Genomic DNA, 19,298 nt, shown 5'->3' on the forward strand with positions numbered 1-19,298 from the left:
TGCTCTATACCTTGAGGTCTGGCTTTCCAACACATTATCCCATTCACTCCAATTATGTAGGACTAAAGCCTGGGGACAAAGGCTTATATCTGCCTGTCTTGACTACCAGGAGGCCGTGTAAAGCAGATCTGCTGCTCAGCTACCCCTTGTGAATAATGAGTCAATCCACCTCTCCTTTATTTTCCTTCAGGTTGACCAGTTGTCTCTCATCTAGGTGGTGGAGATAAACATGCAATGAGTAGATTCTCCTTTCCCTTTGGGAAGCAGAGGCCTGATACCTGAACTTGATGCCATTGAATGGTAAATTCTACTCTATGTGTAATCTATCCACCACTTTTTTAAAGCAACCACGATATACACTTATCAAATCAGCCTAAGATAAAGTGTTGCCTGATGGTGGTGGGGCTAGAGCAAAGGTCTTCAAATATGCCATTGGTGGTAATGTGAACCAGGGCCACCATTAGAAAGCAATCTCACTTCCCTTGTTAAAGCTGGATTCCTCACTGACCCCCGACACTTTGGTAGAGGAACTCAGCCAGTGTTATACACATAAAGATGTGTACAGACGCCCAGTGTCCTCTGAGAGCCACTGTCTGTCCAATAGAGTGTGCAACCTAGGGGAGAAATCTGCCATACATATATTTATGTTGCTCCTGTGGGACTTGAATTACCTGGACAAGAACAGCAAACCTCACAGCACAAACTTACTTTCATGTCATTCTCTACATTGCCTAAAGGACAATGTTCTGACTTCCTCGTCCTGTGTTTCTAAAGCTTTAGAGAAAACATTTTCTTGTACAAGCTAGGGAATAGACTACTTATTAAAAAACTGCTTACCCAACTCAGATTTATCACCAAATCAACTGTCTTTTATCATGAGACGTTTAAAAGCCTATTATAAAGTAAAGAGAAAAAGTCCTCAGGTACAAGAAGCTGAGATATATGAATAAAGTTCTAGTATGATAAACTTTATATATTTTGTTTTCCACATTAAATAACGACAAAATGTCAAGTCAAAAATCATACTTGCCAATAGGCAGGCAAAGGTGCCCTCTAATCCTAGCTTCTCAGAAGGCTGAGATCTGGACAACCACAGTTGGAAGACAGCTGGGGAGAGACACTACCTCCAAAATAACCAGCAAAAAGCTGGGCTGAAGGTGTGGCTCCAGTAGTAGAGTACCAGCCTAGCAAGCAAAGCTGAACAAGCTCAAGACCCTGAGTTCAAATCCTGGTTGTAAGAACGTTACCATATTAGGTGACAAGTTTCCTTCATACTACTAGCCTTTTTTCATTTAAGTAAAATACATAGCTCTGACGGGATACCATTTATATACATTTAGGGACTATGTTTCCACGATAAACAAGACCTTGAAGTCATGTTTTCATCAGTTTCTACCTATCTAGTCTCACTCCAGTCACTTAACTGCAAGTATCGACCAGTATGAACCGCACACACAGACACATAGACTCTGTTACCCTATATCAGCCTGTGGGAGTGTGCTATGTGGTTCTAGCCACGTGCAAGTCTACAAGGTCTGAGCTCAGCCGTACCAGGATGCCCGGGGAGTCTCCTTACAAACACACTTTTTCCTGTGGATGCCGATAGTGGAGCCTGAACTCAGGGTTCTCTTACTCTCACTTGGCTTTTTTCATTCAGGGCTGGCGCTCCACCACTTGTGCTATACTTCCATTGCCAGTTTTTTCGGTCATTAAGAGCCTGTGTCCAAATTCTCTTGTCTTATTTCATTTATGTCACGTGTCCGTGGGTCCTTGGTTCTCTCCCTGACTCTCAACTCTAAATTAAGATCAGGTCATACCGAGCTCATCACAGTGCTTGGGTGATTGGAGACGATGTATGCTAAGTACCTAATACATTATGGCCATTAAAGAAATGATGGCTATTCTCAGTGTTCCTAGCCTTTGTCAGACTGGACATACAGTCCATAATATCAAAGAGCTCTAGGCATTTCTTTGATGGAATGGTATATAAAATGTCCAAGGAACAATGAGTTTGTGTGACAGACTCCATCACCACCCAGCCCCTACCCCCCACACTAAATATAAAGTGTGTATTTGAAACCAGTAAGGGGCAGCTTTGAACCCTGGTGAGGGAAAAGAAATGAAATTGTATGTAGGCCTAGCGCAAGCAGCTTTCCAATTGTTCAAATGGCTCCATTTTATTATCAAATAGGGTGATGAATGACATTAAAAGCTGTGATATTATTTTCTAGACAAGCGTCGCTGCATGAGACTAGGTGTGGGCACGGTGCAAAAGTCCTAAACTGTAATTTTTCTAAAAAGAGTCATTTCAATTCTAACCTGAAACAAAATTTTACCAAAATTCTTCTCATGCAGGCCTAAGATCACAGTGTCCTTTATTGAAAATCCTTTTGGAAGCAAGAGAAGGGAATGCAGTACTTAGGTTTTAAAATATTAGGCAGTTCCTATCCTTTCCAAACTAAGAGTGACTGAGTACTGGTGGTCCATACCTGCAATCCTGGATACTCAGGAGGCTGAGATCTGGAGGATCACAGTTCAAAGCCAGTCTGGGAAGGAAAGTCCTAGAGACTCCATTGCCATAACAACTAGAAAAAAAATATAGAACTGGAGGCATGGCTCAGGTTGTAGAGAACCAGTCAAACAAGAAAGCTGAACAAATGCAGGGTCTTGACTACAAAACCCAGTACCAACAAAACAACAAAGCCAACATTGGTCTCAGCATAACTGTGCCTTGGCTACACATTTCCCTGTGTGTTACTGCCTTTACTAATTGCTTCTCATAAAGCAACAACAACAACAACATCATCATCAACAACAAACTCCATCTAAATGGGTACAGTCATCAAAGAAAAAAAAAACTACAAATGCTAACAAATGTTTCTGCTTAACTTGTAAATATATTTCAGTGACTATAAAAGATGATCTGAAAAGAGTTAAGTATTTAAAAATATATAGCTAGTGAAAATACTACATCCACGGGTATCTGAAATCACATTCATGTTCTAATTTTTTTTTATTATAAAAATACAGAGGGGTTACAGTTACATGAGCAAGGTAATGAGTACATTTCCTATCAAGCATTGTTACCTCCCCCTTTGTTTTTCTCCTATCATCCCTTCCCTCCCACCTCCACAACTACCACCCCCCCAATTGTAAAGTTCATTTTTCAACATGGCGTCTTGTGCATCTCATTATTACAATGGGTCAACCTGTATCCCTATTTAAACATTTTGTTTTTTTCCTTCCCCTCCCCAAATTAGACCAACATCAAGTACAGTGAAAACAGGAACATACAAAGCAACAAAAAAATCACATGGTATCTTATAAATACATTAGAAACAATAGCAAGAAAGAAAAAACCACTTGTGTCCCTACTTGGGGTTCATTTCACTTAACATCATCTTTATCTGGTCATATGTACATAACTTTTGACCGTTTCTTCTTGTCCCAGACATATACTAATTATTGCTAATAAGGGAAACCATAGGACCTATGTTTCTTTGGGCCTTCACTTAATGAAATCACATTCTTCTTGAATCCACTGAGCAACTGAGAATCTTCAAAGAAATCCTAAAGCGTGTTTTTTAATTTAAAAAAATTTAAAAGATAAGAATTTACAGAAATATAAAAAAGCACTTAATGCTATTTCTGCATCTCTTAATCTACTCTTCTTTTAAAACCATTGTTTTATTAGTGTCTATTAATGTTCTTTTTATTACTTTATTACTATTTATTACTTATTATCCCTTTTTAAATATAATTTAAATCATACTGGATAGTTGTAACAAAGAAGAAAAAAGGCATCATTAATACAGACTATCTTTCAGTAAAGAGAAAGTAAATTCAACTCTTTTTTTCTACATAAGTGAAGAAACATAATCATGTTCCATTTCCGATGGGCTTTTCAGTATAGGAAATAAAATACACTTGATATTTCAAGTAATTTTTCAAATGCAATAACTTGCTCATTTGTTTTACAGAGAATGTGCTCACAGGTTGGTAGAAGTTAATTTTTTCTATTAAAAGAATTGCTTTTTTGTTCACATCTCTTCCCTGTGGCATCCCTGCTATAAATTACAACGCAGCCTGATAAAGAAAATAGTTATCAGCCTCTGAACACCCAATTTTCTGCCTAGTGAGCTGCATTCAGTAGTGAGAAATTGTGTGGAAAGAAAAGAAGTCTTTCTTGGGCCAATATGATTTCACCATGAATTGTACTTCCTTGCTGACGGGAAGTAGCCAATGTTCATTCCTAAGGCTCAATAGAAGTATGTTGGTTTACAGGAAATAGTTCCAATACAGGAGACGATTAAACAAATACCCTCACTTCAAGCCAAACGTGGCATCTGAGATCCTTGTACCTCTTAGTTCATGGGAAGGACTACAGCACCAGACAGGTGGTATGGCAGGAACACCACAGATGGTGCTAGACTTGAGTATAGACTCCTCTCTTCAGGGATATGCCCTGTGCCATGGGCTCATGGGTGGGTGTCTCATCCCATTTCCCATCAAATGGTACTGGGATGATACTTTCCTTCTCTTTACAGTCTCAGCACTGACTTCCGGTTTAATCCTCCATGTTGGGGTGAGATTGGACCTGCGCCACTTGTACAGCTCTCTGCCTTGACATGGTTAAATTAGATAAAGTCAGCTATTTTAGTGTTTTCAAGATGCAACAAAAATATATTGAATTTTAAACACTGTCAATGACAGCAACTCAAATAAAAAAAAATCTGAACCAGATGTGCCACAAGCTACACTGAACTTAAAAAACAAACAAAATAGGAGTTTGTTTTTTGTTTTAGTTTTTTAATCCCATCATTCTTTCCTCAGTCTGTCTCTACAGACTGAGGAAAGCTACATAAAAGCAATCCACCAAGACGAATCTTGCCCTGGTTTTCCATTGAAGCCATTTGGCAGGACTAGAGGTGGGGTGGGGGAGTGCAATGTATTTTAGAAATCTTGGACAGTTAATTAAAGATAAAAAAGAGGGAAGTCGGATATAGTTGGGATCTTCTAAATTGTTTAAGATCTAGAAAGAGCATGAATCCTCTATGATTTATCGTTAACAATGATCATAGAAAATGATGTTTATTGAAATGAATGCCAAGAAAGGGAAACAAGGGGTTTTGTTGTGCTGGTATTGATCTTTTTATGTTTTTCTCCTTGTCATTGTTTTTTATTTCTTTTGTATGTAAGTTTATCTATTTTGGGGAGGTTAAAGGGGAGCACAGAAATGGTGGGACAAAGGGTGAACTAATGCAGCAGTGATACTCACTAGACACTATGTTGAAAATGAACTACAAATTTGTGAGGGTGGGGGGCTGAGGGGGAAAACTTGGGAGAAAATTAGGCAAGAGGGGACAAAAAGAAACATACTCATTACCAGACTTATGTAACTGTAACCCCTCTGTATATCACCTCTATAATACAAGTAAAAATTCTTGTCCTCCTTCACAACAAATATTTAACATTGTACATAAAACAGCTGCAGTTTAAGTAGTTCATATTTTATTGAAAACATTGAATTCTAGAGAAGGGAAACATGTTTTTACAGTTTCATAAAGCTAACTTGTATTGTTTTCGAAGTGGCTTAAACATAGGAGTTCTAACTTTTAGCTTTCTAACTCTGAGATGGGCAGGGCAAATACTTTTAAGATGTGTTTCCTTTTGTTTAAAGAAGAAGCAGAGTTACAATTATTTGCTCAGTCTCGGAGTGGGTGGTGCCATCCGTGTATTTCTTTATAAACTGGTAGTGCAGTCTCTGGGGGTGATACCCTTAGTCTACAGCATCTCACAGGAAAGGTTGGAACTGCCCTGTAACACATGGACTGCAAATTACTAGCACTCTGTAATTACAGAGTAGTGCGAACCTTCAAGCTCAACAGTCTTCATCCATCTTCTGAACTGAAGAAGATGGAGAGCAAGAAGGACTTCAGAGGAAGGAGGAAGAATTGCCCTCTCCCGCAACCTGCAAAGTCTATAGTCCACTGAAACAACGAATACTTTAACGCACCTGCATTATATTTACAGTGTAGTCCACAGTATGAATTCATATCTAAGGAAAACCTAACATCCTTAGCCTGTCTTCTACTTCTCCTACTTGCTCTATGTGCTTTCCTCGCCTGCCCCCAAAACTAGGCATTGAACCCCAAGACCCTACATATACTAGGTAAGGACTCTGCACTTAAGACATGCCCCTAGCTCTTTTGTTTTTTGTTTTTTTTGTTGTTGTTTTGAGCACTAGGGTCTCCCTGACTACTTGGGTTGGCTTCCACCTCCCTAGTTGCTGAAATTACAGGCATGTACCATCACACTCAACCTCTAATTGATGGATGCCCTTCTAAATTTATATTGTTTCATCTTTTGTGTTATTTCTTGCTTTTACTAACTGATGAGTAAATAACGTATTTCACAGAGTTGTAACAGTCAAATGTCAGTGATTTAAAGACAATAAAGACTTGTTAGGGGTGTGAGACTAAAGGTCTTTATCTGGAAAGATAAAGGTTCATTTCTCACTCCTGCTAAGGAGTTGTCCACCTTATGAACTAGGGAGGCTGGTCTATCTGCATGTTAGAAATCAACCCACTGAGGCAGAGGAGATAGCAATCTGTAGGCTGTCTGAGGTCACCCAGTGAGAAGGAAGTGGCAGAGCTGGGGTTTGAACCCCATAAAACTCAGATATTCTGTATGTACCTAACACATATGCTAGCCTGCCTCTCAGAATTATATCACAGCCCAACTATTTTTACCCATCAAAAAAGTAGAGCAACACCTCTTGGCTTTAGAATACTTAGGAAGAGCACATTGTAATTTAATAGTTATCTTGCTATATACTCTAAATAATTAATTCCAAGTCATTCCAAGTTGAAACTCTAATTTGAATTTCTGTTGCTTAATGGGAAAAAAATTGGGTAATCTCTACTTTTTTCTTCAGAAATGAACTTCATGTTTAAGGAAAAAAATTACCCTGACTATCCTGAAGTACCTCTTTACCATCTTGATATTCATCTAAAGCTTTATTTTAAAATGTTAGCTTCCTGCATTTCGTTTCTTATGTGTGATAAAAATGAGACTTAGCCTATCGGGCTCAAAGCGTCATCAGGAGAATGGCTTTCCTGGAACAAAGCCGAATGCGACTGAATCTTTGGATGTTTAACGCCTGCGTCATGTCTGGCAACTGGGAAACATACCCAAGAGTGGTTGCCAGTTGTTGTGCTGGTGCTGTGGTTAACTCCAGCACTGTATGCGGGCTGGTATTCTACAGAATGATCACAACCTGGGAGGAAAGCCGCTGAACTGACAGCAATGCCACATCAGGGCGAGCCCCAGAAGGGGAGAAGGATGAGAAGGGAGGGGAGCTTGTGGAGGTGCTGGGAACAGCACCACGGAGCGTGAGGATACCCTCAGTTTGGTCAAAGTCTGGTCCATCTAGAGCAGGCCCACACCTAACTCAAAATCTCCAAGGCTGGAGGGTGGGGCTGGGCTCAGTGGTAGAGCAACCTGCTCAGGAAGAATGACACCATAGGTTCGATCCCAGAACCACCAATGGACACAACAGGCTGTCACGAAGAAGAAATAAAAACATGTCAGAGCCCAGGCCCAGAGTTTAAGCCCCGTGCCTGACCAAAAAAAAAAAAAGAAGTCTTGTTTGGAAGTGATGCTGTGGCTCAAGTGGTAGTGCGCGCACCTTGAGCTGAAGAGCTCAGGGGCAGTGCCCAGGCCCAGAGTTCAGGCCCCACAACCGACCAAAAGTAATAATAGTAATAATAATAATTAAAAAACATGGAACACTGGTACCTACTGAGTGAATGCTCAAGAAATCAAAGCAATTCTCAACACTTGCTTCAACACAAAGCAAAATATTCTATTATTGGCCATGGGAATCTCGGGTTCCAAGTCAGATGGGAAAAGCAGGCATATTAAAGCCTAAATTGCTTAACAAACAATTCCTTAATAATTCCCCCTTCCCTCTGCCCTGCCAGCAGTACTGAGGTTTGAACCTAGGGCCTTGTACTTGTGTTTAAGTCACACCATTAGGCCATTTAGCTTTGGGTTATTTTTCAGGGTAGGATCTCCATTTTTTTTGCCTTGATCAGCTTTGCCTGGCAATCCTCCTACCTATACCTCCTGTATAGTTTGGATTACAGAGCCCAATATCATGCTTGGCTTATTAGTTGAGATAGGGTCTTGCTAACTCTGTCAGATTAGCCCTGAACTGTGAATGATTCTTGGGATTTTGGCTTCCTGACTAGCTTGGGAGTCTAGATTGATCACTGCTACTCTTTAAGAACATGTTGGGTCTGATGACACCATTGTCTTTGGGTTAACTTCTAGAAAGTTCTGAGTCAACCTTTACAAAGACCTCAGGGCAAACGTTCTTCTCAGACACTCCCCATTTCTGGCTCTATGTTTCTGTCTTTTCCTCTGTCCCTGCTCCTCTTTGTTGTTGTTGTTGTTTTACTGCTTGAAATTTCATTTGAACCTATGGAAATCCATGAGTTGCTTGGATGTTATTCCAATACATGATGGGTTGTAAACAAACACATAACCACGGGGAATAACCTTGAAAATTACTTTCTGTGCTCCTGGATTTCTACTTTTCAAATTTACCACATGAAGTGCACCTTGATTTAAAAATTGTAAACTACAAGAAGCGCTCTTTGAATAACACTAATTTACTCTGGCTCACACATCCCTATGTCAAGTCATTTTCTAATAGATTGCTCCGAAGCATTTTCTACTACAGAGAAACCAGTAAGTGGCATGGAACCAGGAACTAGGGTAAACCTAAAGATTAGCTCTCAAACACACAACAAATCTTTCCTGAGTAGCCGGGACAGGCTGGGTATAGCCTCTACGTGTTGTGCAAGTCAAATCCCCTCCACAGCATACTTGGTTTGGGAGTCTGGATCTGGTTAACAATCAAAGCATGATGATGAATAAAGAAATATAAACATAAGATTAAAAATTTCCCAGGGCCAACCATGGTTGAAATCTGGTAAAGCCCTGAGTCATCAGATACCATATAACCTAACCTTTTTTGTTATAACTCAAAGGATGAATGAGAGGAAAATTAAACACACACCTGCCACGTACACACACTATCTCCTGTGTTCCTGTCCTCTGAGGTCCTGTCCTTGGCTCATTCACTCTAAGGATGTATGTCTGGAGCAATTACCTCTTTATTCATAAATGGTAAGTCCCGGATCTGTTTTACTGGTTGGTTGTGGGGCTTGAACTCATCAGGGCCTGGGAACTATCCCTGAGCTCTTTTTGCTCAAAGCTAGCACTCTACCACTTTGAGCCACAGCAACACTTTCGGTTTTCAGGTGCTGAATTGGAGATTAGAGTCTCACCAACATTCCTGCCTGGGCTGGCTCTGAATCACGATCCTCAGCTCCTGAGTAGCTGGGATTACAGATGTGAGCCATCAGTGCCTGGCTCACATCCCAGATCTTGACTTTTAACCTTGCCTTACTCCCCCAGCTCCAGATCTCTCACTCCACTTCCTGTAGGACACACATGAACATCCCACAGATGATTCAAACTCATCCTAAACCACATGTCACTCTGTCCCTTTACCTTAGGTATATCATTTTTTTGTTCTATAGGAGCTGTAGATACTTCATGTATTAGGTAACTAACTCATGTATTATGCTGAACTACTCATCTACTCTTTACTGCAAGTTCAGGAGACAGCTCACCACCTATTTTGTTCACTTGTTGCTAGCCTGAGATGACCCTGCATGTGCTTAGTACAATGTCTTAACATTTCAATGGGGACTGAATAAATTTTGGAGAGTAAATGAATCTTTCCTCCCATTATCCTAAGCTATTACGTGTGTGTGTGTGTGTGTGTGTGTGTGTGTGTGTGTGTGTGTGTGTGTGTGTGTGTGTGTGTGTGTGTGTGTGTGTGTGTGTGTGTGTGTGTGTGTGTGTGTGTGTGTGTGTGTGTGTGTGTACACTGGGGCTTAAATTCAGGGCCTGGGTGCTATCTCAATATTTACACTAAAGTCTGGTGCTCCACCTCTTGAGCCACAGCTCCTCTTCCAGGTTTTAGTGGTTAAGTAGTGATCACAATCTCATGGGCTTCCCCTGCTCAGGCTGGCTTTGGGATCCTTAGATCTCAGCCTCCCGAGCAGCTAGGGTTACAGGTGAGAACCACTGGTACCCGACAATTCCTGCACTTGACTTCTTTCTCCCTCTTGACTTCTTTCTCCCAACACTGGCTGTGAGTGTCAGCGCACTGGTTAGGTTCTCTCCTGGGTCATCTCTTGCTGAAAGGGTAGAGAATGGTCATCATCTGTCCGCCATCTCAGGAAACACACCTGGCCACAGCCAGATCCTCAGTGCAGGACTGAGCTTCCCATGGGCCTTGGGAAGGCCTCCCAGGATGCTGTCTTACCTCAGAGTGAGCTCAGGCTCCTGGAGTCCAGGTCCTGCTCCCAATCCACTAATCCAGCCTCACTTTAAAACCTCACCTCTTGAAATTCCTAGTGGTGCCCCATGGAGACATTCTGTCCACACCACCTCTCAGCACTGCCAAGTCAAATCTTCTGGATGCAGTGTGTGTGGGGTCAATGCTTATAGAAGTCTTTCTGCACTTTCCAGAGTGACCTAGATGTCATGCTCTGTGTGTTTCCATAGCAACCAATGGAAGGGATATCAAAAATCAGGCAGACATTTGCCATATGTTTACTCAAGGAAGAAAAGTGTTCTTAAAAAAATTACAGATATGACCAACTGGGTAGATATTTATTTAAGCTCTTATAGTAAATCATTAGAAAGAATCAGGTTACCCGACTTTTAACTTTGAGAGAAGGGCACACCTCAATAATGCAATCTTTCAAATGTTTCATGGGAAAACTGCAAGGTTGTCCCTGCTTCTCTGCTGCCCGTGTAGGGGGCACTGTGAGGTGACAATGAACTTGAAAGACCTTCAGACCCAGAATCTGGGACCACTAGAGACCAGAGTTTGCATTACTAACTGGACACCCCTGGTAACAGATATTGTCATTTCCTCGCTCTATCAATGCCTTAGTTTGACATCACTAGCTGTATTTGAGTTAGCATATAAACTCCAGCCTGATCTACCTCATTTCCATGACATTGCTGCTCTCTCTTTTGGCCGTCTCTTGTCCTGTACCCTGCCCACTCACGTCTTCCCTATCTTCCCTCTTGTCCAAGAGCCGGCACCCACTGTGTACACAGGGATGGCACAGGTTCAAAACACAGAGAGACTCTTTTATCTGGATGTGTTCATTCAAAGAATATTAAAAAACCATACTTGAAACTTTTTTTCCCCCCACAGGATAACCAATTAATAAAGAAAGACTGTTGGTCATGTGATATCAGTGAGGCACATGTTCAAGGGCTTGGTTTTTACAATATTGCATAGTTGAAAACCTGAGAGTAATCTGAAATTACATATATGTACATATAAATTGTACACACATTTATAATTTATATACCTATGAATGTGTTTATGTGCACATATATAGACATACATATATTGCTTTAGTTATGTTTTGAATACTCATGTTTTTCACCAGGCTGGCCTTGGGTCACAGTCTTCCTATGTTTGCCTCCAAATAGGTGATATTACAAGCATGAGCTGGCTTATTTCAGACAGAAGTGTCCCTAACCATTCTCCCCTGGGCTGGCTTCAGACTGATCCTCCCAATCTCTGCCTCCTGCATAGCTGGGATTCTACACGTGCCTGGATTTCCAACGATATCCTCACAGCACTCTCATTTCAAGAACTGCACTTCTAATTATCCGGCTTCATGGGAAATGTCTGTCTGAGAGTCAAAACTGACATGATGAGATGTAGCTGACCTTACCAAGATGGGGCGTCTACAGCCTAACCTGTCTGCTTACAAAAATATAAATCCAGTTGCTGCTACATGATAATGAACTCGCTAGCTCTTTTACAACCTTGCGACGATTCAGTGATTTGTGGTAGCTGTATCTTCCAGACACTGCTCATACACCAGATTTCTAAAAAGGAAATTAGGTTATAAAATAGGATGCTGAACCTAGTCAGCTCTGCTCATTGAGAGATCACCACATGAAATATATCCAGGAGATGAAGTAACAGCATTTTACAGTTGGGGCAAGACAGAGTGAGTGCAATCTTAGGCAAGAATGAGAAATTACAGATTAGATGTCACAAGGCCTGTATAAATTGCCGGGGTAGTTTTCCAACGTAATAAACTGCTTTCACCTTGTCTCTCTTAGGCCACAGAGGTACATTCCTAGGTTCATCCAAACGTTTATTTGATGGTGGTAACATCTGTGATCTTGGTAGATCCTGGAGGAGGGACCCTGTGTTGCAGAGGTAGCAGAGGAGTTACAAGTCTAGCTGGTGGCTCTCTGAGTACCATGCCAGCTGGGCGAGAGTCCCTGGAGGAGGAAGAGGCTCATCATGAGGGAATCTCAGCAGTCCAGTGGGCACAGAAAAGCCAATCCAGGGCTTTCTATTCCTTTGAGAAGTGCAATTATAGAAGAATCTACCAACTCAAAGGGGCAGTTCTAGTAGGAAACATGGACATCTAATGAAGAAACCCATAATAGGACTGAGATATGAGGTGCCCCAGGGCAGTGTTGTTTATGTCACCTCTGTCCCTAGAGGTGACAGGGAATTTGAGCACTTCTTCTTAGAGGGTAACAATGACCCAATATTTGGTGCCACAATAAAATTTATGAAAGGTGCACCTATGCCACACTTGCATGTAACTTTCCCCAGCCATGTGAAGAAAGGCAACGCTTCTTTATTTATTTTATTTACAAAGAAATGGTGGACACAGCTCAGCTCAGTGACCTACCTCAACCTCACACCTAGTGAGTGTGGTCAGGGAGTGAAATTTGTCTTCTGACCCTAAGGCCAGAACAACTTGTGCACCAGGGAGAAACTGAATTCAAAATATTACATTCTCATTCCTTTTATTATTTTTAAGGCAAAAAATGTCCTGAAACATTCAAGGCAAATAAATGATTCAAATTTAAAACAAAAACTATCAACTTCCACATATAAGATGCAAGAATATGGCTATGAACTGACATTTTTGGCAAATGAGGTAGTCTGGAAAAGAGTTCTGTTTCTACATTAAATGTTGAAGAAGAAAAGAAGTACACATATATATCCATTAAGCAAAACAAAGAATATGATTTATACAAAAATTATAAAAATAACGAATAGTCTCCCCAAAGCCACCAGTGAGCAAGTACTGCATGCTTCAGAATAACCAACTTAGGAGAATAAGGCCTTAGGCAGCTCAGGTTGCTGGGCTGGTCATCCTGTGTGCCCGCTGGCCGTGTCTCCTTGTCTTGGTGTTGTGAACTCTTTTAAGCATTCGTTAACTTCCCTCATCTCCGCAACCTCCACCCTCCATCGCTGGGAATTGTCTGCTATTATAATCTAAGAAGGAGCTCAAAGATCATAATAGATCAAGGAATAAACTCAGCAAATTTAAATACATGGACGTACACGCATGTGCACTACACACAGCTACACAAGGCACACACATGCATACACACACACTAAGGATGTCCAATGGTGTCTCCTAAGCCTTCACTATTTTCCATTTTTATGACCCAGTGTGCATGAAAAGACCAAGAGATAGGGCAGGATTTTCCTGAGATACCTGTCCCTCTACAGCTGGCTTACAATAATAATTCCACTAAGAGCAAAAACTCTCCACATTCAATAAACCACCTGGCTTACATCTGATGTTGAACAATTACTCTCAAGCAAAGGAAGTAAGAGAAGGCAAAAAGCATAGTTGAGCACAGTTAAGAAGTACACTTACTTAGACAGAAGTAGAAGCTAGCCTAAATGTACATAGTAAGTCTCAAAATTTTCATTGTATGTCCGGGTGCTGGTGGCTCATGCCTATAATCCTAGGAGGCTGAGATCTGAGGATCACAGTTCAAAGCCAGCCCAGGCAGGAAAGTCCATAAGACTCTTATCTCCAATAAACCAACAGAAAACCAGAAGTGGTGCTGAGACTCAAGTGGTAAAGCACTCTCCTTGAGCTGAAGAGCTGAGGGACATGTTCAGATCCCAAGTTCAAGCCCCACTACTGACAAAAAAATATTCATTTCATGTACTTGTTTGGAAACCAAGTTGCATGGGGCCAGGAGTCTGAATCGTTGGTAGATAAAATGATCAAACACAATTTAACTATAGACTGGAACCCAATACAGTATTAATGCTCTAGTTTGCACAAACACAAAGATTTATACAGAGTCATGAAAAAAGGCAGAGATGGTAAGTTCTGGGTCTGTCTCCTAAAAAATTGCCATTTTAGAACATGCAAATTAAAGTGATAATCGCACTGTTATTTTTTTTCTAAGTCTCACTGAAAAAAAAAATTTAACAGAGACAAAGCAAGCAAAATAGCTGAAACTTTTGCTTCTGTCATTTCCAACCGTGACCATTAACTATGGCTCCGTGGAAAAATATTCAGGTATTTTTTCTTTTTGCAGCTAAAGCATTATTAGTATTCATTATTAAGAGATTATATCAATGGAAAACATTTTTGAGGCATTTCCAATGATGCTATCACACCCACTGTGCGAGTGGAGGCTGCGGGAGGAGGAAATAAAGCAACACCCACATGAACATTTACCTTCCACGGCCCTCTTGAAGAAGACCTTGCAGCTGCCGCAGGTGACCACCCCGTAGTGGCATCCCGATGCCTCGTCCCCACACACCAGACAGATTTTGGAAGGTCTCGAGGATCCGGTAGAAACACTTCGTAAAGTAGAGCTGGTGGGAGAAATGAAGATTCACATCACCACACTGTTCTGCACATCTCCTGGGCTGTTCGGCTCAACTTAAAATCAACCCCAGAGTCCCTGTCCTACAATATGATGTGGTAACACTGTGTGACTTGGGAAATGAAGGTTAAGCCTCAGGTTTGTGTGTGAGTGCTCTGAAGGAGAGCCTGGCCCCGGGACTGCGGGGTGAGAAGGAAGATCACATGCTAACATGGCGCCCACTTGCTCCACCAGTTTCTGAGAAAATCGACCAAATCAGAAAGCAACTCCATCATCGAAACGCAGTTCAGGGTGACCTCAGCTGCGGGGCTTCTCGGAGCCAGTACAGTGGGATGGAACACTCCCCGCTCACACTCAGATTAGAGATATCTGTAGTGCCACAACTGGTTTTATTATTTAAGCTCCCCCTTCCAAAACAAGGCACTAATTTGAAAGAATGATTTCTTGCCTTACTGTTAGCAATCTTACCCTTCCTCCAAGCTCGTTTCTCCACAGTACCTTCTATACTTTCTTTATATGCTTAAGATAGCTCAGTTTACTTCCTTATTGAAAAGGAAGCCATCAAAAACTTACACCAAATGTTTACGGTAACTATCTATCATGGGTTCCTTTTAAGGTGAGAAACTAAAGGGCTCTGGGAATCTTATTTTTGTGGGAGGGACACAGGTAACCTTTTAAGCAACCATCTGTTTGCATCCCCCTTCAGAAAAACCTCCACCCACTATTTCATGCATCATCGTGTTAGTAGCATATTCCGTGTAAAATGCTGTGTTTCTAACAAGGAATCATGCACAGTTCAGTGTCAGAGTGTACCGAGCAGGCAAAGCAGCAGCTCCCGGTCCAGTCACAACCCCATAGGTCCCGTACAAGGTACAAAGAAAATGTAAGTACTTAAAAGTTTGGTCTCGGCCCCAAAGTTCCCAGGGACACAAAGCCTCAGGGAACTTGCAATGGTGCTTGGTGACGGGGTGGTACTCTATGATTCAGTCTCCATCCTAGGAAGAACAGGATTACAGGGGCCAGAAGACATTTGCTCCAGTGCAGCAGGTAGACAAAGAAAAAAGCAGAAGAAAGAGGAAAAAAAGTGAGATGGACATGTTCAGAAAACTTCAGGAAGGGCTGTCTCTACCTTCCCTCATCCGTGCTTCTGCCTTGGGGTGGACAAAAAGACTCAAGGGAACCACAGCCAGGGGTCAAAGTGGTGATGTTACATACAGATAACATGGTACAATCACATTTAAATCTATACATATATACACATGTATATAACATGTAAGATAAAAACATAATACTATTTAAAACTAGTTTACATGGTTGAGCTCCCTGTCACCGAGATACTGAGTGGCTCAGGGCATTGTGCCGTGACCGACTGCCTTTCTAGAAACTGACTTCTTAAATCAGGCTGAAACAATGTTCTCCAAACTGTTTCTCCTCCTGAGAAAAGTGCTCTTTATGACTTTTATTAGTGCCCTTTGACTTCTTTATGGCATTCAAAGCATTCCATTCCAGTCCCAGAGGCTTCTGCTCATACCAGCCAGGAAAGCTTGATCCAAGCTCCAGCCAGCTCGCTGCACACTTTATGGAGAAACACCACGAACGTGTAAACATTTAGAATACCACGACAAATCACCATTTGGATGCAATTGCCCTCTCACACCAACCTGCACATGTGGGGTTTTATTGAATGTTTTTTTCTTTCCTGTGGGCCTTGGTCTTGTTCCCATACTTCCCAGGCCTCTTAGTTTCTATCTTTGGACCTCTACCCATTTCTGACCCAGACCTACCTTCTGGGTGATCTCACTGAGTTTCTCGGTTTTTAAGGATCACCAATATTGGGAGCCATCTCAATGTTTATCTCCACTCCAGAGCTCCAGACTGCTTCTTCAGCTTACTTGATACCTCCATCTAAGTGTCTAATACCTCAATGTCATCAATTCCCAGAACTTCATGCATGTCTGCTGATCTTTCTGGCCTCTTCATCGGTTAATGGTAACTAGTAGGGATTGAACTGTGTCCCCCCAAACTCGGGGGCTGCAGTCCTAACCCCTACATGCCTCATAACGTGATTGTACTTGAGACTAGAGCTTGACCATGCATTCAACAAGGTCATACCAGAGTGTGGTGTGTGACTGGTATCTTGTTCTAAAGGGGAGACCCAAACCCACGAACCCACATAAGGAGATGGCCATGTTTGGATAGGGCAGAGACTGGGAGGAAGAAGGGGGAAGGAATGTACCTAGAGGCCAAAGAATTTCCAAAACAGCAGCAGAGGGGAGGAGAGAGGTATAAGATGGATTTTCCAGCTCGGACCTCAGGAGTAACTAACCCAGCCAGCACCTTGATCGTGATCTTGGACTTCTAGCTTTGAAAATTATGAGATAATGAATTCCTGTCGTTTGAGCCATTCAGAGTATGCTGACCTGTTACAGCAGCACTGAAAACAAATCCAGCAACTCTTTCTTGGTGCACAGGCTAAAATCCCTGGACTCATCTCCTACTCCTCTCTTATGGGGCATACTCCACCTGCCAGGCTGTCCTCAGTCCCCCTTTGCAAACACTCCATTTTGGGTCACCCTCACCATCCCCTCTGGGACCACGGCTTGTCCAAGCTGTCAACGCCTCCTCCACGGGACGCTGCAGAGGCCTCCTAGCTGACCTTCCCTCTCATCACTCTAGCCAGAGTGACCTTCCGTCACTCATTCCTGTGGCTCATAACCATCCAAAGGTTTTCCCTCAGGCTTAGAGTTGGGCCTCTGGGTCTTCCCCAACCTCTGTCCTTGCCTCCTTCTCTTGAGCACCATTGAGCTCCTTGGTGGCCATCAAACACACCAGGCCTCATCCCACATTAGAGCCCTCCTGCTGGCTCGCCAACCGCTCTTTACCTAGATACAGAAAAACTATCAGCAGTGCACACAGCCTATCTTCTTCAGTCTGATTATTGTTTCTCATGGATACAAGAGAGTAAACTCAGCACAGGCCAGGTGTTCAGCTGTGCTCCTTGTGTGTATGCCCCAGTTCCTGGTGCAGCATTTGTTCTGCTTTGGATCCTGCTACCAAAGCCCATGAATTGAAGGTTTGATTCACAACTGGTAGCTCTACTCAGAGGTGATCAAAGCCTTTGGAGGTAGAGCCTCATGGGAGGAACTCAGGTCCCCAGGATGTACCCTTCAAGGGGATATTAAGACCCCTCCTCCTCCTCTTCCTGTCCCACTCCCTTTCTCTCTCTCTCTGTTTCCTGGCCACCAAGAGATGATCAGTCTTCCTCTGCCATGAACTCTTGCTCTGATTCATGGTAACCTTTCACACTGTGAACATAAATCTACCATTTTCTTCTTTTAAGTGGAGTCTCACATACGTTGCTACTGTGATAGAAGGTGGACTAACACATTACCTAATAGACACCTGAGCATAGGAGTCAACAGATGTGGTGACACTTACAAGGAGCCTACAAGGCCCTCAGGACCAAGGCCCTGCTACAGCGATGTGGTTTGTATTTAACTGTCTGAGAGTAGCAACTACAGAGCCGGATCAAACTGAGACGTCCAGGAAAGTCTAGCATAAAGCAGATGTGTTGTGGAATCCAGATTAAAACCATAAATGTGTTACATTCCAACGACATCAGCTCCTCATCTCTTGTGTTAACTGACATCTTTCAACAGCAGGTCACAGATTGCCTGTCCGTGTCCCTACCCATGCACTGCGCTCCTCCTCAGCCTGCCTGCCTCCCTTTTCCCTCAGGCTCATCCCAGTAATTCTACCTCTGGCCAGGTTCTTCCTCACTCTGCACTCCATCTCTTTGAAAGACGTGCTTGTGAAAGCCTCTCCAAACCTTTACAGCTCCACCTTCTCCGTCCTAACCCCGTTCCTACTTCTTCTCCATAACCTCCTCCATTAGCTTCATAAACAAACTTCTCTTTGCCATAAGGACCCTAGAAGGTGTTCTAGAAGGGCCCTACCATCTGATAGTAAGGCTCTATCCAAGGCCCTCCATGGAGAGCAAATTATCATATACCCGCTAGAGCTGCCATGCTTTGTGCCTGGTGCCTCATTTGCATCTTTTTTCTTGTGCTTTGGGGACATTACTAAGTAAAATACCTGAACACAGCACTGAGATAACACGGCAGATGACCTGATAAAGGAGAGATGGACTCATGGACGCCGGAGGCAGATGGAGTTCATCATGCTACTCAGAATAGCAAGCTTTTTTTTTTTTTTTAAAGAACTACATACAGGTTGCTTAGTTTTACAATTTTCCATTTCATCTCTTCATACCACAGGTAACGGAACCCCCAGCAGGAAAAAATTACTGGTAAGGGACGTACTGCACTCTCTCCTCGGCCAACCAATCCCATCTGTTCAGCTTTGCAAGCTCACATCATTTCTGACTGTACTTCAGAAGAGTTCTGACTATATGAGCCTCACGTTCAGATATTTCAGGTGTAACTAGTAAACACCTCCATGAGTGAATGCCTGTCCCTTCCCTTCCAGTTCCGGAAACCCCATCACCCTTA

The 19,298-nt window shown here is 42.4% G+C and overlaps 1 protein-coding gene across 4 annotated transcripts in view; it reads right to left on the minus strand.

The window, feature by feature from the left end:
• Positions 1–19,298, minus strand: part of Nr3c2 (nuclear receptor subfamily 3 group C member 2) — a 239,668-nt gene that overhangs the window by 96,842 nt on the left and 123,528 nt on the right. For all 4 annotated transcript variants that reach the window (XM_070022180.1, XM_070022182.1, XM_070022181.1 and 1 more), the window contains exon 3: positions 14,637–14,776. In XM_070022180.1, coding sequence (XP_069878281.1) covers positions 14,637–14,776 — 140 coding nt within the window. The remainder of the gene's footprint in view (positions 1–14,636; positions 14,777–19,298) is intronic.

This window comes from Dipodomys merriami, unplaced genomic scaffold, assembly GCF_024711535.1.
Source record: "Dipodomys merriami isolate MVZ:Mamm:240054 unplaced genomic scaffold, mDipMer1.0.p SCAF_15, whole genome shotgun sequence".
Classification (NCBI taxonomy): Eukaryota; Metazoa; Chordata; class Mammalia; order Rodentia; family Heteromyidae; genus Dipodomys; species Dipodomys merriami.